Below are 22,832 nucleotides of genomic sequence, written 5' to 3'. Positions count from 1 at the left end.
GGGAAAACATTAGCACTTACTTGGGGACTCGGGAGTATTAACTTTCATGAACGCATGAGTCCGAGTCCATGACCATGACCTTCGGATTGACGAAATTGCCCCTCTGGTTCCACGGAATAAACGGGAATAACCGAATGCGTTCAAGGCTTCAAACCACAACCAAATAAGAAATGGAGCAGAAAATGCTCCAACTTCTGCAGAACTGTAAGTCCATCAGGGAATTGAACCAAACCCATGTCCTAATTATCAGCCATGGTCTTCAAGAAAGCAATTTTATTCTACTGAAGCTTATAAGTCTCTCTTCATCATTCCGTTTTGTTGAGTATGCGGCTAAAATCTTCGAAAGCTCAAACTCCCCAAATGTTTTCGTTTTCAATACGATGATTGAGTATTTCATCGAGAGAGCCCGTCGAAAAGATGCTTTCCGTACTTACAATCGGATGAAGGCGGCATCTGCTCCCAACAGTTTCACCTTCACAATCCTCCTCAAGTCCTGTAAATCGTCCAAAGATCTCGTAGATGCTAGAGAATTACACACTGACATAGTGAAATCAGGATACGGGTCAAGTGTTTTTGTCGGGAATACCCTCTTGGATTTCTACGCAAAGACCAGCACTAATCTCGATTTAGCGTATCGGGTATTTGAGGAATTGCCTGAGAGAGATGTCGTTACATGGAATTCTATGATTGGCGCATACTTGACGCATGGGGATACAGAATCCGCCATCAAATTTTTTGGTTCCATGCCGCACAGGAACATCGTGTCTTGGAATTCTATTATCTCCGGACTTTCCAAGGCCGAAAACATGGAGTCAGCCCAGTTAATTTTTGAGCGGATGCCAATTAAGAACCAAGTTTCATGGAATGCCATAATTACTGGATATGTGAGGCTGGGTGATTTGAAAACTGCACAATCTATTTTCGATAAAATGCCGGAGAAGACTGTTGTTTCTTGGACAGCCATGATTTCAGGCTATGCCAAGGCCAGAGATATTACATCTGCAAACAACCTTTTCGATTTGATGCCCATCAAAAGTGTAATCTCATGGAATGCAATGATTGCAGGGTACATTGACAACGATCTATTTGATCAAGCTTTGTCTGTATTTCACAATATGTTGATCAATGGTAAGTGTGTGCCCAATGAGACCACTCTAATCAGCATCCTCTCTGCCTGCTCTCACTTGGGAGCTCATGAACAGGGGAAATGGACTGATTCATACATTAAGAAAAACAAGTTTGATTTATCAATTCCATTAGGAAATGCTCTTATAGACATGTTTGCGAAATGTGGGGATGTAGAAAATGCTGAGGCTGTTTTTCATAGGATGCCCAAGAAATGTGTAATCACATGGACATCAATGGTTTCAGGCCTAGCCATCAATGGGCGATGTAGAGATGCCGTGGCCCTCTTCAATACAATGCACACAGAAGGAACACAACCAGACGATGTTATCTTCATTGCTGTCCTTACTGCTTGTACCCATGGAGGTCTAGTGGAAGAAGGTAAAAAGGTCTTTGATGAGATGGTTCATGGGTATAACATCAAACCTAGAATTGAGCATTACGGTTGTATGGTTGATCTTCTTGGTCGAGCAGGCAAGTTAGATGAAGCAGTCAGGTTTGTCATGAGCATGCCTTTGAAACCCAATGCTGTTATATGGGGCACTTTGCTTAGTTCTTCTAAGACTTGTGGAAACGAAGAGATAGTAGATTTTGTGACCAGAGAGATTCTCGAGCTGGAGCCTTTGAATCCTGGATATCTAACATTGATTTCGAATTTGAATGCATCAAACCAACATTGGGAAGGTGTCTTGAGTGTTAGAACAGCAATGAGACAGGAAGGCATAGAGAAAGTTCCTGGTTGTAGCTCAATCCAAGTTGGGGACACGGTTCATGAATTTTTGGCCAAGGATAGAAGGCACAGACACCAGAAGGAGATATATGAAGCTTTATATGGATTAATTGAACACTTGAAAATGGCATTTGATGTGTCTTGAGAATGTAATTATGGGTTCTCGTACCAAGAGTTGTGAAATCACTTCTGAAGGATGATTCTGGGACAAACGTGAGACATTTCCCCTTTTCCTGCTTCCCGAAGAAACTTGCAAGAGCATTTACTCTCTGATATAAAACCTCCGGCACTTTTCTTGGAAAGCATGGTATTTTGGTTTATTTGAAGCGTCAAGGTCAAGGGGCATTTTTCACTCATCTAAGGCGCCCGTTTTGGGGGGATTGGATTGGAAATGTGACACTTCATTGTTTATATAGAAATAGTGGAAATCCTGAAGGCAAATTCCTGGGGATTCAGATCCTCTCCAGTCCTGTGGGTCCAGTGCGTCCAGCATGCATTTGATGGCTGAGTGGGCTGGCACGCATCCAAGGACAACACCAGCCGTCCAATGTGCGCTGGAGTGGTTCTGGTTCCAATTACTGGAGGCAATACCAAATTTTAAAGCATTTAAAGAGATGTCCATGAGTGGCTGCGAATTTCTTTCACAAGAAGCTGAAGCACGATTAAGATCTTCTGGCTCTGGGAGATGTCAAGATGACATTAATGGCCTGAACATTTTTAGCAATATGGAACGTAAAACTCTTGTGAGGGAGTTCGTGACTTTTCTTCGACGAACTCTGAGATTTATTAAGAGGGAAAAGAGAGTATAAGCAGAGAAACCACGATCACCACAAACAATTCACAGGGCCTCCGATAAACAGTTGACACAACCATGAGAAACAGACTTACCTGCTGATTATTATATAAAACAGCATGTGCTACAAGCTTAATAGCCTTCTAAAGTACATAGGTTCTACAGAGTTGGCCATTGAGAATTTAGTTACGATGTCTAACATTAATGGAAAGGGATCCTAAAAATATTAGATGCTAGCACTGCTGACTGACTGAACCACTTATAGAGTTTGTAAACAATGGCAATTTGCTGCTCGAGCTTATCCCTTTCCTGCATTTCCTGACCTGCACTTGGGGTGGTGTTCACTTTGCAATAAACAGCACTAGGAGAGAGAATCTCCATGCTCACAGAGTGAGTTCTACCAGCCGTGAACAGTACCACAACAGCCTTCTCCATATATCCTCTTTAGTTTAGTAGGTGGCAGTAAGAAGCTTAGGCTCAAATCTGATCTCCATGTCCTCCAGCCATGGGCTGTGGACTCTCCCCATGGTTGTGCGATCACTTCCATCCTTCAAATATCCCATAATCCTGTGTTTGTGTGCGTGCTTGTGAACTTCCTTGTTCGGCACTAAAGGCCAGCTCATGACCAAGGTTTTGAGAAGTTCCCGTCCCCCTGTTTTTCTTTAACTTAGGATCATTCATTGGAGTGATGTTATGGTCTTTCAGGCACAACGCTTGGAACTTTTCAGAAATCATTGGTATTCATGCACTGTTCTCTTACTTGACTGTGCACCAATACTTTTGCTCTTCCCTTCTTCCCTCCCGCCCCCCCCCCCCCCCCCTTTCGATGTATTAAGGAAAAGAGGATAGGAAGAGTGAACAGATGAGGAGATGCGACAAAGAATGATCCCAAAAGGAGATGCAATGTAGGGCTCAACCCTTTAAAACTTATTCACGTATTTTCGGATGTATTTGATTAGATATTACAATATTACATTTTTGGGTTGTTGGATAACATTATACGAAGATAAGTTTATGCATAGTTCTTTCAGCTGTTTGCTCTTTTGCCTTCCAAGTCCATAGTACAATTAATGAATACATTCGTCAGAATTCTGAAGCTTCTGGTTCGTTATGTTCATTATTGATTGAGAGACATTAATATAAATGGAGTTTCTAGCTGATGCTTCCCCTTTAGTAGGATAGACATGCCTTAATTGCCATTGCCACTGGTACCTTCCATTTATACATAAAAATTTTCATGAGAAAGAGGCGCACAACTATGCCTTCACTCAAGAGCTATGGATCGAACATAGAGATGATAACAGCAAATTAATGCAAAACTTTTGACTGCAGTTCTCGGATAATTTTCCTTAATTCTCTTTTTAAACATATAACTATAATAGCATTACGAAAATATGATAAAGATCGTTGATCAAAGAACCAAGGTTGTTATACCATCAAGATGAGGCTTGTCAGTCTCGAGCTTCGATTGCCTTATCTTCAGTTGATTAAGTACGGTGATGCTCATTCAGGCATCTGCAGGGTTGGGCCTGCAGTGTGAGCCCACTAAATTAGAGGTCGCAAGGAGATGTCAAAAGCGCTGGCATCTGGGAATGTCATCTAAGAATGTGTCTTGGAACTACATATGCACTCTGGATATGGATTTGCGTAGAAGGATTCTTCGGTTCTGAGACGACCTCTACCTTTCATCCCTGGCAATGAACCTTCCCTTTTCCTTGGAGCTCCTTGTCTGCAAAAATCACACACATGATTATATCACTAATATGATGCTCTGTGGTCCTCCAGATTGATTATAATGGTTCATATTTTGTTTATGAGTGCAGCGTTTATTTCTTTCATTTGAAAGAAGAAAAAACACTCTGACCTGTTTCTGTGCATCTGCGTTATGATAGATGATAGTAATGATCCTTCTTTCAGCTCTCCTCTTTCAATCTTATTAAAAATTTCAACAAGTCCTTTCCTGCAGATAAATTGATAAACAGATAGGAAGAAAGATCAAGACCAGGACATCTGATTTCAAAACATAAATAGAGTAACCTCTGCTTCCTCAAATCATACAAATATCACATCCATACAAGTAAAACTTCCATGGATCACCCAATCTATCCAAAACCAGTACCTTTGCATTCTAGCTTTCAAATACTGCTACTCCATGGACTGATAACCGTCTACAAATAGCAGACTTCTCAGCATGCACTTCAGAAAGGGAAAAAACTAATTCTTAACATAACAAATGTTGTCAAGACTCACTTTACCCCCCCCCCCCCAAAAAAAAAAAAGAGGGAAAAAACAACAAAAACCCAAAAAAAAAAAAAAAAAGAGCACCAATTCGAGCAACACAACCAGACACTAGGACAACAATGTAAATTGACATTGGCTCCCTCAGAGCACCACTGTATTCAAGCTCTTCAAGGAATTACTAGATATTGATTTCATACAGAATAAGACATTCATGGAGAAAACAAGAGGACCTAGCTCACCATGTAATATGAGACTCCGTCGACCCCTCACGCTAATAACGGTGATTTATAGGTGTCTTTTACTTGATATGTTGTTCATTTTAATGCTTTTTTTCTGTCCATCCTATGAAGTCCATTGTTAACAAGAATTTAAGTTGGGAAGGAAAAAAAAAACAAAGTTGGAAAATTGGAACAGTTAACTACTGCTCTACTATATTCATGAGAGTGGCAATATATGTACCTATCAGGGGTGATTGTCTTCCTATGACCCAAAAATCTCCGATGCCCCTCAACTGATCTTGCCATATTACCTGAATAGGATGAAATAAAGACATCACTCTCCACAGAGATGATGTAATCCAGTGCTGCTGTTTGAGATGCATGTTCCATGAACAATTTCAATTCTTCAGGTGTTGCCACCATCTCCTGCACCAATCAATCATGGAGCTGATTAATGCACAAGATTAGTGGATTAGTACATCAACTCGTATTGCTAATTCCATTTATCTGAAATTACTCAATCATTAACAGACCTTGAAAATGAGGTTTGAAAAGTGAGATCTAAGTTCTGAGATGTGATTACTGCCACCATAAATTTCCCCAGCAGCAATATAAATCAAAGTGGATGGAGGATAACCAAGAGCTCGAAGAAAGATGCCAACCTCCTTGGGGGTTAGTGGACAGAAACCTCCCTGTCTCTGCTCTGTTGAGTTTATCTTCTTCATCTTCCAGTGGTTCACGTTTTCCCTATGACAAATATGAAAAGCATTCATTTGATCTACTGCATTTCAAAAATGGCTCTAGGAGAAAAGCTCATGATATCATTGTCACTGCCTCTGACATACACAAGCACGTTTCTATGGTAGTTTGGCTCCACAAGGAGTGCTTCATTCCCTTTTCCGTGATCAAGATATTTAATCATTACAACCAAATGACATTAAGCTTAACATCAACCCAATAGGGCAGAAATATCCATATATCACATTCTGTTGGATGATCAGAAAGGTTCACAGACTGAATGTTACATGTCACCGCATTATAGTTTCACCTAGAAATCTCTTTCTTAGAAGGATCCAACAGAATGACATATAAAAGCCAGCAATCAAAGCATCCAAACAACACTTAAGCAATGAAGCTGTATGTCTACATTAGAGAGAGGGAAAGCTGAAGGAGGTGGGGGTGAGAGAAAGAGAGGGCAAAGATGAGAATAGTAATGGTAGACATCTTTCAATTTTTTAGATGATCGTTATCAAGATCACAAAAAGAAGATAAAAATTGCGACTGTGGTATGTCCACCACTCCCCCCTCCCCCACACACACACACAAAAAAGGCCCTCTTAATATTATCACTTCAAAAATTTCCCCCTTTTAGAGTCAATATAAACGAATATAACAGAGAACGACAGTTTCTAGCGGAACCTGCCTAGACCTAATTAACAGGTGATAAGGATCCAAGCCAGGCATAATTATCACCCATGTGATGCTTAACTGCTTCGCATGTTCAGAGGCACAGAGAATGGCCACATCCCATTCTTACAACTTGATATGGACATCATTTTGCTGTTTTATCAGAAGAACATTTTTACCTCATTATCCGCAGTTCTTCAGCTTCTACATCAGTCAGACCATAGGTACAGCCAGTAAAAGACAGCATGTCTTTCTCATATCGTAGATGAAGAGCAATATACCTCCCCCCACGTGATCTTAACCGCTCCACCAGCTTCTGTTGTGTCACTATCATGCATGCTCAGAACCTAATTTAACAGGATAACCCATAGGAGAGACCACTTAAATGCATCCATAAGCAATGGATGTCCTGACAAAATACTAGGGCATTAAGGGAATTATACAAAAAACTCACACCTTTCCTAGGTTTTCAATTGGAGGAGAAAAGCGAAGGGCATAATATAAAGCACGGCATCTCAACCTCTGGATATCGACAGGAAGGTTATTGTTTGCTAGTCGGGAATCAGATTTTGCAACATGAATGACCTGCCACAGAAAAAAGTCTTTTGAAGCTACTCCACATAAGAAATTTAGCTTATTAAAATATAGTTTTTTTTAAAAAAAACAGCTGATGTTATGGTAAAACCAGGAATTAGAAGCAGTTTGACTGGTAAAGAAATAAACAATGATGCTTCAGACTAGCCATAATTTGATAGTAAAGCAAACTATATCTTTAAAAGTTCAGACAAAGTGAAATAGATCAAGTACGATATAAAACTGATTTACCTTATAGTCCTTCCATAATCGTGTCATCTCCTCATAGTAGTTCAGACTTGACCAGGAAGTGAAGTGCTTTCGAGCCCTAGGAACAATTTCCAATTCCTTAGGAAGCTCCTTGATTATCCTCACATCCCCTTGTAAGGTTGTGATAAAATGGTCTTCATCAAATAGGTCTGAAAACACACTGCAAAGAGCAAAAGGTATAAGTAGTGACAGACTAAAAAAGGAAATACAGTAATCCAAATGGCAGACACAAGAAACACTTGAGGAAACCTCGAATCTCTCCAAAATGACCGCTTATCTAGTTGAGGAACAACTAATGTTGCATTCATCATGCGTGCCACAGCAACCATATCAGATATCTGTCAAGAGGGGAAAAAAAAACAATTAAAATCAGAGAACAAAAAATTTTATCAAAATTAACAGAAAGACACTAGTTTAATCTAATTAAGTATTTAATACAAGAGATAACATACAGAAACCTCTTGTTACATTTGTTTTCCTTAGCTTGTAGCTCAGTCTGGTTGAACACAGAGGGAGGGAGACAAAAAATGAGACAAAGTGAGGGAAAGTTTTCACTTTCCAAAAGGCTCGGATAGAACATGGAATATATATATATATATATATACTTTTTTTAGGGAAATTGAAACTGGAAAACTGTAGCACTTTTTTGGGAAAATGAGGGAAAATTTTGTACTTCCATAAAACTCACCTAAGCGTTTTCTCAATTACATGGGTTCAGCTACATGAATCCTGTTAGGATTTAACAGGATTCATGCTAAAAGGTCCGGCTAGATTTTCTATGATCCAGGCTGCCCACCCAGCACATAAACCCTCCTCCTTTAGCCATGCCTGGGAATGGCAATATAAACAGATTTGGATTTAAATTCAAGATATAGGCCGATTTGTACTTACAATGCAACCAAACACAAAAAATGTGCATCTTGGAAAGGAAACTATCTTAAAAAACCCATTGTTTATTTTATATGAATCAATACCTTGGGAGATCAGTGACAAGAGATATGGATGCCCTTGGGTTAACAACTAATATGACTTTAGACAGAGTTAAATGGTGAACAGTGAAAGGTGAAACAGGATTCATGTAGCTGACCATTTAGTTGGAAATAGGCATTTTATTGAGTTGAAACAATTGGAGTCTAAACAAAAACTCTGAAAGTGCCACACAAATGGAGATTAACAGACCCTCCAAACAGTCTGATGATCGGATTGTCATACAGTTTCAGACCTCCCGTACCAGCAAAGCTAACCAGCAGCTTTGCTCTATCAAATTACTTCAATAATCTTGAGAATATACGCTCGATTTAGGTCCAATGAAAGTAGAAATCTCCAATATTTCACAATGTACTTCTGATAGAGCATTTTGTGAAAGGAAAACTGGCTGGTTTTTGGAGCCTGTGCATTATGCATCAACTGATATGAACTCCACAAATCCCTTTATTACACAGAGAAATAGACAGAGGCACTCACTCGTCCAAAGAGAAACTGAAGGATTCAAGCAAAGACAAAGTGTAAAGCAGCTATTAACATCCATGCCAGTGTTATACATACTCTAATAATTGGATGACATGTCTCTGTTGGGGAAGTGCAGATTCTGGTATTCCTAGAATTCTCGACTAACTGCAACAACTAGCATCAACCCAGTGTTGCATGGACTTTTCTAATGGATTTCATGTCTATGTCAGGCAAACACTTGATTCCAACCCTCCACAAAATTCTCAGCCCCTGCTTCTACATTTCCTTTTGATCTTTTGTCCCCGTTTGTTCAGCATAGATTAAGATCTAGTATAATCTATAAAATTCATCTTCTACTATGAAAAGTTTCAGGGTGGCACATATAAATCATTTGCATTAATATATGCTCTTTTCAATACATAAATAAAACGATGCAATTCAAAAGATCTATCAATCCTTAACACTAAATATCATACTTGGACGAGTCTCTGATTCCATAGTTTTTATGCTCACCATATCAAACTCCCTTAGCACATGCCAGGTTCTCATTCTTGCAGTCCCTAGTTATGAAACAATGACCATCCGAACAAGCAGCAACTAAGATTGTGCCTTCAAACCAACTAAAACAGAGAACACTCCCAGTAAAACTAATACAAAAACAGCTCCGAAAATGCTTAAACCATGGCATTGGATCTCCCAAGCACATAGAGTCCTTTAAAACGTACTCCTATTAAGCCTCTAGCTTTCTTAGATACATTTATCAAAAAGAGAAAAGATTTTGTTACTATCATAGTTGTCATGGCGTCGCCATGGTGTCCTGGCGCTGGAGGTCTGTGCATATTGACCTACGCCATGGCGTCTTGTCTCTCTTTCCCTCTTCGATTTCTTCTTCCTGCCTCTCTTTCCCTCTTTGATTTCTTCTTCTTTAATTTTTTGTTTCTTCCCCAACCTTAGACCCATTCCCTGCTTCCCTAAATCTCCTATTTTAGCCTTGGTTTAGTAACCTGCAACTAAGACATCTGCCAGATCTGATTTCAGATCTCACCATTCGGTTGCTAGTAGAATTTTGGGGCTATTTCTCGTTGGGATCGGCAGACCTTGGTGCTGCGATTTTGTTCCAGAAATTGCAGGGAGAATCGTCTTAATAAGGAGTTTCCTCTGCTGGAACTACTCCAGTTCACCGCCTTTCTGCCTCTCTTTCTATTGTGTTATTGCAAGGTTGAAGAAGACATTAAGTCTTTAAAATTGCAAGTAAGGACAACTTATATTATTTATATAAAACCCCTTATATTCTCTATTGCTATTCTGTTTAGCCCATTCAGTTTTCTCTTTAACTCCATTAAATTACAGTTCTGCCACTCCTTTACAACTTCAGATTAATTACAATTCTGCCATTCCTCTTATAAATCTTGATTTATCTACTAGTTTGCCATTCAACTTTGCCATTCAACTTTGGATTTAATTACAATTCTGCCATTGCTCTTATAAATCCTGATTTATCTACTAGTTTTCCATTCAACTTTGGATTTAATTACAATTCTGCCATGGTCAACATGATCGCCATGGCGTTGCCATGGCAGGCGACGTGTCGATATATCGATCAGACACCCCTCCACCGACTTGGATCGCCATGACGCCATGACAACAATGGTTACTATGAATTTAACTCTGGATACAATTTTAGCAACCTTACAGAATAATCTTTCAAATGACATGAAAATAACACTAAACCGATGAGTTTTACTGATGTAGATCGAAGCATGAAGAAGAAAAGGACTAAAACACTGTTCACGTGACCAGTGGTGTGGGCCCTTTTTGGTAGAGATTTGGTGGATCTTGTTGGGGGATCAGTTGCTATTTTGATGATATTTTGTATTGATTAAAAAAGGTTAGAGTTTCTATTATGTTAAGTTGCTATTTTATTTACTTTCTATTTTGGTTAAAAGCTAGGAAGTTGTCTTTGAGTTATCTTGCTGGACAAGGTCCCAATATTGACTTGTGAGGGCCTTTCTATTTTGCTTTATTTCCTATCTTGTAATAGCAACTATCTCTATATATGTACTGGACCATTGAGAGTCTCCCGATGGTTTGAATGAATTAAAAAACTGGTTTGTTAATCATGAGTGCTGTGAGAGACAGTAGACTAAGAGAGAGTCCTATGTGAGGTGAGAGGCCTAGATGCGAGTGAGAGACTCAAACCATCTATCCTCTTCTTCCACTTCTTCCTTGTTTTCTGTTTTATATTCTTCATCTTTTATTGTATTGTTCTGCAAGTTAACCTGGAATTGAGAGACAATTGAAGGCTTGATATTACTGCCAAAAGTTGTTGTTGGTTCTTAGAGTATTGATCCTCCTGTAGAGTTGGTTCTTGGTTGAACTGGTTCTACATTATTTACCCTTTAAGCCTCACAAATAGCCTCAATGGAAAGTGATGCAATTATGGTTTCATTTTTTAGTCAATCACAAATTGGGAGTGGACCAGTTGATTGGCTGATGCACTGCAAAATAGAATTTTTTGCATGATGGATTGGCTAAGGGCTGTTTTGGTATGATTTCTATTTCAATTTCATGGGGTGATTTCGATTTCAAAAGTTGTTTGATTTGATTTTCGCACCTTATTTCAGTGAAATAGAAATCAAATTTCACAGATATACTGAAATAAGTGAGAAGCTCTTTCAATTTTGAAATCGAAATTGCATTCACTCCCTCAAAATATGAGAGATATAATAGCCACTGGATCTTTAATGCACTGATACCATGTGACAATATCAGTTCATTAAAGACTACTAGTAGAAGAAAATATGAAGAAGACAAAGGGAAGAAGAAGAGAAGTCCAATTTTCATATACTGTGGCGCACGGTAGGTTTTTTTCGGCACGAGGTGTTTAGGTCATGGCTGTTCCTCCCCCTCGGGAGGAGTGCCCCCCTGATCCTTGTCTAGGAGATGGCGCTGGTGGGGTATCGTCTGCTTCCTTCACTGCGGTGGTGTCTAGGTCGTTGGCCCCTCCACCTGTTGCGGTTGAAGTGAGGAAACCTTCGTCTTTTTGGGGGGAACCTGCGGTTTTCTTTTCCAAGGAGGAAGTGGAGATGTCTGAGAAAGCCTTCTGTACTTCATTGATTGCCAAGTGTAGTTATGGTCGACCGTCTCTATTCTTGATCAAGGAATACCTACAGAAGACTTTGTTCCTACAAGGGGAAGTTTTCGTTTCGACGTTGGACCCGAGACATGTGCTCCTTCGTTTCTTTGTTCAAGCAGATTATGTGAAGGTTTGGTTAAAAGAACAGGTTCACATCCAGGGTTTCCTTCTGCGATTCATGAAATGTGCTTCAGGGTTTGTCTCGGGTTGGGAATCCCCTTTTGCGCCAGTGTGCGTCTCCTTGCCAGGGCTACCTGTTAATTTCTATCAAGGAAATTTTCTGGTGTCTATTGTGATTGGGCTGTAATCTTAGATAGAAATCACTATTTATTTACGGTTTGTATTTGAATATTTATGAAGGATTTGATACTATTATGTGATTTCTATGATTGCAGGCCTGGAAGGAGAAAAGCATGAATCAGCGATAGAATCAGTCCCTTTAGCCGATTTTGGATGTTTAACAGCTGGGTCAAGGGTTCGCATGTGTGCAAATAGTCATCTCAAGGGCATTATCGTAATTTGACAAAGAGGAAATTTCTCAAGAAAAATCGATATTGGACTCATTGCATCAGAAAAAATTAAATGGTTAACATTAATTCTTGGGTCGAGTCAATTCGATTCAAAGGAGGGATTATGGCCAAAGATGGATTATGGCAAAGTTGGAGAGTGTGAAGAAAAACAATATAAAAGAAAGAAAGAGAGAAATATTCACTCAAGTAAACCTCTCTCTCTCTCTTTCTAGTTTGTTAATTCAAAAACAAACAATTAAATATCTTTTTACCTCTCTCTCTCTTTCTATCTTTTTACCTTTTTTTTCTAAGTCATTCCATCTCACATGCCTCTCTCTCCCATCCCCATCTCACACATTGTCTTTCCCTCTCTTACTCTCCTAGTAGAACGCACCTCCCTTGGGTTATTTTCAGTTTTATTTTTAATTCAAAATATATCACCTCTCCCCTAAAAGAAGGATACGGATGGAGTTCAAAAAGGGGGGAGGAGAATTGAATTGAGATTGAACGACCGAGAGCAAAAGGGGGCTGACGGTTTTGGGAGAGAAGAAGAGGAGAGGAAGAGCATCTACCATCGCCATTGTTGCCATTGCTTCTACTCTCTTGTTCCCTCTAATTCTTTGGCTTGTATCCCTAACTGCTCTTTATTTCATTTATGTTAAATGAGTAACTAAACTTGCTGCTGTTTTTGGGAAGATGATACTTTAAGGATGATTTAATTAGTCATTCTCTTTTCTTATTGATTGCTTGGAAAAGACTTAGGCATCTCATTGTGATTTTTGTGTAATCATGGTTACATCTAGTTAGGGTAATTTGTTTCTACAATTCAATTTAACCTACCAAGCAATAGTATTGAATTGATTCATGTGGTCGTATCGATGATACGGTATACCTGAGTGGATTGTGCGTACCCGAGTTCTTTGAACTTTCAATTCATTGTAGCGATCGGACGACAATTTCGCCAAGATACTTTATACATAGAAGGGACCCTATTTTCTGTGGTTGTCATGGGGCTTGTAGTCGCCATGAGCCGAATATGAGAGAGATTGAATGATGAATCTGAATTAAAGTTGATTCAACCTAAAAGCAGTATTTTCTCACCATCTTCTATTCGCTTTAATCAGTTGCTAGTGTTAGCTTTAAATTAATTAATTTGCGTTTTTAGTTTCATCTTAGACTTGATTTAATTTCATGCAACTTAGCCTCTGTTCCCCTTAGATTCGATACCTGTACTTTCCACTATATTAGTGTTTAGTTAGGTTTATTTTTTATTGGTTCAACGACTCGATCATATTGCCAATACGACAGGAAGTTTCTTGAAGGTGGATGGTGCAACGGCCAATTGCACACACACTGTTGAGGCCAGGTTTTGCGTTGAGGTGGATTTAAGAGCCGAGCTTCTGTCGAAGGTGTGGATAGGTTGTGGTTCAGAAGGTTTTCATCAGAAGGTTGTCTTCGAAAGACTTCCCTCTTATTGTGTGTCCTGCTCGAAGATTGGTCACTCAAAAGAGGCTTGTAGAAAACCTCTAAGGGGAAAAGGAGCCGTTGTGCTCCCAGACTCTGCCGGAGTGAATGGTGCTCAAGGAACCGTCGTTTCAGGTGCTGCGGGAGTCGGTGTTGAGGCTGGTGATAGTAAAAGCGATGGAGTTTTTATTCCACGGGGAGAGGGGTCCTAGCGTGGCGCTGGGGGTGAATGTTGGTGCGCCTGGACAGGGACAACCTGCAACTCGTCGGATTTTGGCGAGAAGGGGTGGTCGCTGGAAACCTGTGATGCAGCAGTCTGTGGGTCCTTGAAGTGTGCTGGTTTCCGGAAAGGGCCCAAGTATTGATGGTTCTGATACTGGAGGCCGGACTGAGGGTGTTGTTGGCGAGGAGGGGGTGCGTGTTGCCATGGAGAGGTCAGCTAGCGAGGTTGCTCCTCAGCCATTGGAAGAGGGCGAAATACCTAGCGAAAGGAACGAGAGCTTAATTTCCGAGAAGGAAGGGGTCGTTGAAGGCAGGGATCTAGCCATGGTCGAGCTTGATTTGGGGTTGGAGACGACTGTCGAAGAAGGAGATGAAGGTGCTGCTGACTGCACCTTGGTTGTTTACTGTTTGCAGTCTGTGGACGATATTTCTTTGCCTTATTTTGAAGACAGAGCTGGGCCCATGAGGGCCAGAGACAACTTCCATGAGTCAAATCTGGCTGCCACACCTGCCTTAGGCCGTGAGGCTTTATTGGAGAGTTTTAAGTCGTTTAATGCTTGTATTGATGGAAGGATTCGTAGAACCTTTCCCAAACTAGGTGAGGAAAATACTGTTTTGGTGCCAGCAGGCTCTCACGCTGGAAAGCAGCAGTCCTCTCGGCCTGTGTTTCTCAGTGCTGCCCAGGTGTATAAGAGAAAGAAAATTAAGAAGGCTAAGCGGGGACGACCAGCTAAAGAGGGGTCCCAACGGCGTGTTACGAGATCGATGAGATCGGTGGTTTCAACTCCAAACGGTTCTAAATGAGTTGCTTATTTTGGAACGCAAGGGGTAATGGGAATAAGCCTACCACTAGGCGGCTGAAAACATTAATAAACATGCATAAGGTTGACATTGTTGCTATTGCGGAGCCTAAAGCGCAAGTTTCAAAGGTGCGAGTGGTGATGAGATGGATTGGTTTGGATTCGGTGCATGCTTTGGAGAGGATTTGGGTTTTTTGGAGAGCTTTGTTGCCGATTAAAGTAGTAGAGGAACACCATCAGTTTGTTACGCTGGAGTGTATGGCTGCCAGTGCAAGTACATTTGTTATCACCTTTGTCCATGGGCTTTGCTCGATGGTGGAGAGGAGGGAGGTGTGGGAAAGGCTTGAACTCTTTTCCAGGTCTACCACTTTCCCATGTTCGGTGGGAGGTGACTTTAACGCTGTTATGTCCCCATTGGAAAAAGTAGGTGGCAGACCTGCGTGTTCGATGTCTTTGGATGAGTTTGGGAGCTTTGTGAGTGGTGCAGGCCTTATTGATGCAGGTTACGCGGGTAATATCTTTACCTGGTCGAATATCAGACAGGAGCAGGAAGGGTTATGGCCAAGTTGTATCGCTTTTTGGTGAACGCTGCATGGATTGGGGCTTTTCCCAGGTGTAAGGTTACTCACCTTAATCGGACGTGCTCTGATCATGCACCTATTTGGCTCTCCTTTTCTGTTGTTTGCACCCATGCATTTTCGGCCTTTAAATTCCAGCAGATGTGGTTGTTGCACCCGGGCTTCCTTGACTTTGTAAAGGGACAATGGGAAAAACCGGTGGTTGGCTCGCCCCTTTTTGTTTTGTTCTTGAAACTCAAAGGGCTGCGCGGTGCTCTCCGTAAGTGGAACAGGGAGGTTTTTGGCAATGTGCATCAGAAGGTTAGGGATGCTAGGACTCGGTTAGCAGGGCGGAAGCGGACTTTGATTTGGGTGCCAATGATGAGGCCAGGGAGGCTCTTGTGGAGGCCAGGAATGTCCTGCAGGGGGTGTTGCTCCAGGAGGAAATTTTCTGGAAGCAAAAATCCAGAGTAACTTGGTTAAAGGAGGGGGATTGAAACACAAAGTTTTTCCATACCATGGTTAGTGTCAGAAGAAGGCAGGCCAGTGAGAATAGAATAAAAGGAGGGGACAGTGCGTGGATCTCCGACTCTGATGGGGTGCAGGCTGAGGCGGTGCGGCATTTCTCGGGAATCTTTGCTTCTCAGGGCTGTTTGGTTGATGAGGAGTTGTTGTCTCTGATCCCCAAGGTAGTGACTGAAGCTGAGAATGCTGCTCTGCTGTTAACCCCCTCTTTAGAGGAGGTGAAGGGGGCCGTTTTTTCCTTGACAAGTGACAGTGCGCCGGGCCCAAATGGTTTTTCGGGGTACTTTTTCACGGTTTGCTGGGAGGTGGTATGCAATGATGTATGGGCAGCGGTAGTGGATTTCTTTGAAGGTGGGACACTCCCTAGAAGCTTCACCTCGGCAAATCTGGTCCTTATTCCCAAGAAAGATAACCCTGAGGTACTAGCTGATCTCCATCCTATTAGCCTTTGTAACTTTTCTTATAAGATTATTGCCAAGATCTTTGCTTTCAGGCTGGCAGGTTTGCTTCCTTCCTTAGTGGTAGAGGAGCAGGGTGCTTTTGTGCAGGGCAAGTGTATCCATGATAATATCTCCATTGTCCAAGAGGTTACTCAAGACTTGAACAGGAATACTCGGGGGGTAATGTGATCCTCAAGGAATTTAGAGGACTCTTGGCCTTTCCAAAGGAAAGCATAGAAGAGAGCTTCCTTAGCTTTGATTGTGGATTGAGGGAGCCCATATCTTTCACCATAGCATCTTTCCACTTAGGATCTATGACAACTTCTTTCCAGCCCTGTGGGATAAATACAAAGGACAAAGAGGAAACAAAGGCACGATAGGAAGGAGACAATGATTCATAAGAGAAAATTAGAAATAAGGTGTTGGGTGCATATTCTAACTCCCTTTCTAACAACAATAGGAGTATCATCAGACGAAGAAGGATTACTTGATGTCTGAGATGAAGGAGCCGGATCCGGGGGCATAGATGTACATGGTGGATTGAGATGGGCTTTTCTTTCCGTCGGGAGTAAGTGAGCAAATCTCTTTTTTCAGGTGCTGGTGGAATGTTAGATTCTTCCCCTTTTTCAGTGGCATGATCAGTGTCTATCTCCCCTTAAGTCGAACAATATTAATAGCCAGCAAAGGAAGCTCTTCCTCAACACTCTCCTCCTGAAGAGAAGGCTGGTAATAGGACTCATTTTCATGAGATGTAATATCCATGGTGACCAGTAAATGTCGGGAAGGAGGATGATAACATTTGTATCCCTTTTGAGAGGCAGATTGCCAAAGAAGATACAATGAAGAGCCCTTGCATCCAATTTGGATCAAGAGGGAGAGGAATTGTGAGCAAAATAGACATAGTCGAATACCCTGGGAGGAAGGTGAGAAGCAAGAGAGGGATCCGGAAGAAGACTAACTAGTGTTTTGAAGTCCAGGATAGTGGAAGGAACCTAGTTTATAAGAAAAGCAGCAGCAAGAACCGCATTACCCCAATAAAATTTGGGAACATGGGTGACTTCAAGGAGATGTCAGTTCTTCCTTTATGGGATATCATTTTGTTCCAGGGTACGAACACTGGAGGTTTATGACAAAATAATTTGTTCATCAAGGTACTGAAGGAAGGAACCATCTATGTATTTTGTCCCATTATCACTCCTCAATATCTGAACCTGGGCATGGAATTGTCTTGATCATAGGATGGAAAGACCGAAAACTGGAAAAGGCCTTGAACTTAGACTGGAGAAGATAAACCTAACTCAAATGAGTGCAATTATCAATAAAGGTAATAAGCCATCTGAACCCACCCCTAGCAAGAGTCTTAGATGGTTCCCATAAGTCCGAATGAATGATAAAATGGAATGGTGCTTTTATTATCAATGGGAAAATAAGAGGACCTAGTGTGGTACAATGCTTTATTAAAAATGGAAATAAATGACTTAAAACACGAAAGGAAGGATGACTGAGTCGGCGATGCCACTAATGTAACTGAGTAAGAGCATTGTTTGCACAAAGAGTGTGGGCTGAAACTGGGGAGGACACACTGACATCCGGGTCCAAGTAATACAGCCCATCACGTACCCTACCATATCCAATCGTTGCTCCCATCGCTAGATCCTGAAAGACACAATGTGTAGAATAAAAGTGAAAGCAATAGTTAAGGTCAATAGTGAGGCGATCAATGGAAAGTAAATTGTCGTAGAGGTTAGGGACATGGAGAACAAAAGATAAAGAGATGGTAGGAGAGCATGAAACAGAACCTTTAACAGAGATAGCAAACAGACACTCATTAGCAACTCGAATTTTGTCCTTACCTGAACAAGGAAGATAGGTACAAAACTTGTCCGAGGAGCTAGTCATATGATCAAAGGCCCTTGAATCAAGCCTTGAATCAAGGAGCCATGATGGATTAGAAGGTGAAGAAACATGAAAGATACTTGATTGGGCTAGGTGAGAAGTAGGTGTAGTGGAAGAGGCCATGGTGGGAGATGCGGAACCAAGCTGTGTCAGCATACGCTAAAGAGCCACCATCTGTTCTAAAGAAAAAGGAGAGACCGAAGCAGATGAAGATCCATCAGTAGTCTTAGACATATGAGCTTGAGGACGAGAAGACCCCTGTTTCCTATCACACCCACACCCCTTGGGGAAACCATAAAGCTTCCAACATGTTTCTCTTATGTGATGAGGCCATCCACAATAATCACATTTAAACGGCTCTTGGCAGGAGCAGCCGGTTTAGTGGTGATGGTAAGATCCACCTGAGGAGTGGAAACGATGACGGAACGAGTAGGTGCAATAGTGGGCTTCATAATGGAGCGGCTACGTTCCTCACGTTGGACCAAATTGTAAGCTTCAAGTAGTGTAGGGAATTTGTCACAGCCAAAAACCTAAATGTGGATCTGATCATATTTTGAGTTCAGTCTAGTGAGGAAATCATACACCCTCTTCATCTCACGCTCCTTTTGAAATGTATTAGCATCAGTAGTACAGGCCACGGAAACAGGATGATAGAAGTTCAACTGTTGCCATATACTATTAAGAGTGTAGTAGGCAGGGAGTGATAATTCCTTCTAAGTCGTCTCACGGACTTGCCGACAAAGTTCATAAATCTGAGCATAATTATTTGACTCTGCATATGTTTGTCTAATAGTGTAAAGAAGAAAGAAGAAGAGAGGAAGAAGAGGAGGGGAGAAAGAGAAGAGAGTTGCTGCAACAGGTTGGGAGTCACAGCCGTAAGGATGACTGCCCCCAAAACCTCCAATATATAATAACTTAATCAATATAAAATAGGGTAAATCCAAAAAAGACCAAAACACCCCTAAGGGAGAAGTCGTGAATTAGCTCTAGCGCTAATTCACGACTCCCTCCCCCTAACTATGACAACTTCTAACACTCCCCCTCAAGCTGGAGCATATATGTTAATCATGCCCAGCTTGTTACAAATATAATCTACTCTCACACTCCCCAAAGACTTTGTAAATAAATCAGCAAGTTGCTCCCCAGTTCGAACATGACGAGGAGAGATAATCCCTTGTTGCAGCTTTTCACGAACAAAATGACAGTCAACCTCAATGCGTTTTGTTCTCTCATGAAACACAGGATTGGTAGAGATATGAATGGCAGCCTGATTGTCACACCACAGTAACATAGGAGAATCATCATCAAACCCAAGTTCTGCCACCAACTGTTTAACCCACATCAGTTCACAAGTGCCATGTGCCATAGCACGATACTCCGATTCTGCATTGGACCGAGCTACAACGGTCTGTTTCTTGCTCTTCCATGAAACAAGATTTCCTCCAACAAATACACAGTAACCTGAAGTGGATCTTCGATCAACTGGAGACCCTGCCCAGTCAGCATCAGTAAAGCCTTCAACCCTCCCATGACCATGATCAGAATACAGAAGACCACGGCCTGGAGCTTTCTTGATATAGAGCAAAACCCTTATAACTGCATCCCAATGAGACATCCGAGGAGAGGACATAAACTGACTCAGTACACTGACAGGAAAGGAGATGTCAGGCCTAGTCACAGTCAAATAGTTGAGTTTCCCTATCAGCCTCTGATACTTCTCTGGATCATCAAGGATGTCACCACCATCTGCTACTAGTTTCAAATTAGGATCCATAGGAGTATCCAAAGGTTTAGATCCCAATAACCCCGTCTCTGAAAGCAAGTCAAGTACATACTTTCGCTGTGAGAGCGAAATTCCTTTCTGTGATTGGGCTACCTCAATACCCAAGAAATATTTCAGATGTCCCAGATCCTTAGTCTGAAATTGCTGTCCTAAATGCGTCTTCAAGCTCTCAATACCTGAAGAATCATCTCCTGTGATAACAGTGTCATCTACATACACTACCAAAAATATCCTCCCTACATCAGAACACCGGAAGAACACCGAATGATCAGTCTCAGACCGAGTCAGTCCAAACTTCGACTGTTTCAGCCCATACAACGATTTCTTCAGCCGACACACTTTACCAGACTCCCCCTGAGCAACAAAACCAGGGGGTTGCTCCATATACACCCATGGTACTAAATCTCGTTTCGTTTCGGTGTTTCGGTCTGATCGAAATTTCCGAGATACCGACGTCGAAATATGGTATTTTTCTGTGGGTGTAAAATGCCAAAAATGACCGAGATTTCCGAAATTTTCGAAACGAGATTACCGAAATTTCATCGAAATTTCCGAAATATTCGAAATATTGCATTTTTTCATATCGGACTTGCGTTTCGTTTCGGACAGGTCGAGATACTCGAAATAATTGATATCTCGACCGAAATTTCGCGAGTTTTAGTACTATGATATTACACCTCCTCATGGAGATCACCATGTAAGAAAGCATTCTTGACGTCCAACTGAAACAAAGGCCATATACACCTTCTCATTTCTGATGGCAGCTTTGATTCTACCACTAAAAAAGGAGGATGGGGTTATTTTATCTCTCACAAAAATAAAATCATGGCTTCTTATATGAACTCTGGTTATGCAGGGACAGCCCAAGAAACGGAACTCAGGGGAGTCAAAGAAAGCATCGAAAGGACCCTACTAATGCATTGCAAGGACATCACAATCTGGACGGACTTAGAGGAGGTTAGGAACTGGTTGGCAGACTGGGACCTGCACCCTTGGCCTTGGGAGCTGTTTCATTTGCTCTTTGACATTTATTCTCTTTTACTTAATTTTGGAAATGTAACTATAATCAAACAATCTAGACTACTAGTTCTTCTTGCACATAGGCTTGCCACTCAGGCTAGGACCTCAACTACTGAACTACTCTGTCTACCTTACTATTTTCACTAATCTAGTTTTATTTATCATCAAAAAAAAAAAAAAAAAAAAGAGAGAAATATGCGAACCGAAGTAAGTTTTGCAACAGGAGAAAAAGTATCCAGATAGTCTATACTATAGACCTGGGCATAGCCTTTAGCAACAAGACGGGCCTCCAACCGAGCCATAGACCCATCAGGATTAACTTTCACCACAAATATCTACCGGCAGCCAATTGCGGTCTTACCAGAGGGTAAAGAAACAAGGTCCCATGTCTGATTTTTCTTCAGCGCAGATAATTCCTCAGTCATAGCAGCCCTCCACCTAGGGTCAGACAAGGCTTCGACAACAGACTTAGGAATAGGATGACTCTCAATAGTGGATAAACAAGCAACAAAATTAGAGGACAAACCAGAATAGGACACAAAGTTAGAGATAGGATGTTGGGTACAACTCCGAACACCCTTACGAAAAGCAGTAAGAACATCCAAATCAGAAATAACAGGAGCGGGAGGTGAAGTGGAAGTACCTATTGGAGGATCCGGATCTGGAGGCGAAGAAGACGTGGTAGAGGTAGCGAACCGTTTGCTATATGTGTCAAAGGCTGAAATGCGAGGTGTCGGCTCGTCAAAAGAGCGACGATGAAACACAACAGGTGGCTTAGCCGGAGGTGGCGCTGCTGGCAAAGGATCCTGCAAAAGAGAAGATTGCTCGACAACATAAAGGGGCAGATCATCGTCCAAATCTAAAGAAGGCAGTAAAGACTCAACAAATGGAGGGGACTCAAAGAATTTGACATCAGCAGTAACAAAGTATTTCTTCAAATCAAAAGAGTAGCAATGATAACCCTTTTGAGTTTTAGAATACCCCACAAAAAGACATTTAAGAGCCCTAGGATCCAATTTAGAGCGACCAGGACGATGATCCCTAATAAAACAAACACTCCCAAAAACCTGTGGGCGTAAAGCAAACAAAGGCTGCGAAGGTAACAATAAAGAATATGGAATACTCCCACACAAAACCGAAGAGGGTAGACGATTAATAAGATAACATGCTATCAAAACAGCATCAGCCCAAAAAATTTTAGCCACTTTCATCTCAAACAAAAGAGAGCGAGTAACCTCCATTAAATGCCTGTTTTTCCTTTCGGCCACACCATTTTGCTGTGGTGTGTCCGCACAAGAGGACTGATGAATAATGCCATGCTTAACCATAAATGTAGAAAAAGGAGCAGAAAAGTATTCTTTAGTATTATCACTACGAAAAACTTTTAATGAAGTGTGAAACTGATTCTGAATTTCAAGAACAAAAGCCCAAAAAATGGAGAATAACTCAGAACGATTCTTCATTAAATTAATCCAGGTAACTTTGGAATAATCATCAACAAATGTAACAAAGTAACGAAAGCCTAATTGAGAAACAACTGGACAAGGGCCCCAAACATCAGAATGAACAAGAGCAAAAGGGTGGGTAGCCCGTTTATTGACTCTAGGGGGATAACTTACACGGTGAAGTTTCCCAAACTGACATGACTCACAATCAAGACTAGACAAAGACTTA

The 22,832-nt window shown here is 41.3% G+C and overlaps 2 protein-coding genes across 3 annotated transcripts; one reads left to right on the top strand and one right to left on the bottom strand.

Moving 5' to 3' along the window:
* Nucleotides 1-79: 79 nt before the first annotated feature.
* Nucleotides 80-2,302, top strand: LOC122657096 (pentatricopeptide repeat-containing protein At2g44880-like). The gene has a single exon (XM_043851870.1). It carries the CDS (start codon nucleotides 171-173, stop codon nucleotides 1,998-2,000), a length of 1,830 nt encoding a protein of 609 aa, XP_043707805.1. The 5' UTR covers nucleotides 80-170; the 3' UTR covers nucleotides 2,001-2,302.
* A 1,624-nt stretch (nucleotides 2,303-3,926) lies between these two features.
* On the bottom strand, nucleotides 3,927-7,744 carry LOC122649541 (O-fucosyltransferase 38). 2 transcript variants are annotated; one of them, XM_043842844.1, is made up of 8 exons: nucleotides 7,607-7,744; nucleotides 7,340-7,517; nucleotides 6,971-7,099; nucleotides 6,694-6,830; nucleotides 5,770-5,854; nucleotides 5,349-5,533; nucleotides 4,513-4,608; nucleotides 3,927-4,377 (listed from the first exon to the last, which is right to left on the bottom strand). In XM_043842844.1, exons 1-8 carry the CDS (start codon nucleotides 7,684-7,686, stop codon nucleotides 4,248-4,250), a joined length of 1,020 nt encoding a protein of 339 aa, XP_043698779.1. In that variant the 5' UTR covers nucleotides 7,687-7,744; the 3' UTR covers nucleotides 3,927-4,247. The 2 variants fall into 2 exon arrangements, with proteins under 2 accessions (XP_043698779.1, XP_043698703.1); XM_043842768.1 differs by having other exon boundaries at nucleotides 5,641-5,854; nucleotides 7,607-7,743.
* Between the last annotated feature and the right edge of the window lie 15,088 nt (nucleotides 7,745-22,832).

This window comes from Telopea speciosissima, chromosome 1 (assembly GCF_018873765.1).
Source record: "Telopea speciosissima isolate NSW1024214 ecotype Mountain lineage chromosome 1, Tspe_v1, whole genome shotgun sequence".
NCBI lineage: Eukaryota > Viridiplantae > Streptophyta > Magnoliopsida > Proteales > Proteaceae > Telopea > Telopea speciosissima.
This window is presented reverse-complemented; position numbering and strand designations above follow the sequence as displayed.

What these genes read in the sequence shown, in the direction of transcription:
- LOC122657096 (XM_043851870.1), top strand. Translation starts at nt 171, where the DNA reads ATGGAGCAGAAAATGCTCCAACTTCTGCAGAACTGTAAGTCCATCAGG.
- LOC122649541 (XM_043842768.1), bottom strand. Translation starts at nt 7,686, where the DNA reads ATGGTTGCTGTGGCACGCATGATGAATGCAACATTAGTTGTTCCTCAA. An exon ending in CAATTGAAAACCTAGGAAAG is followed by an intron (nt 6,831 to 6,970) that starts GTGTGAGTTTTT and finishes GTGACACAACAG; the next exon opens with AAGCTGGTGGAGCGGTTAAG. An exon ending in GAAGAACTGCGGATAATGAG is followed by an intron (nt 5,855 to 6,693) that starts GTAAAAATGTTC and finishes TATTTGTCATAG; the next exon opens with GGAAAACGTGAACCACTGGA.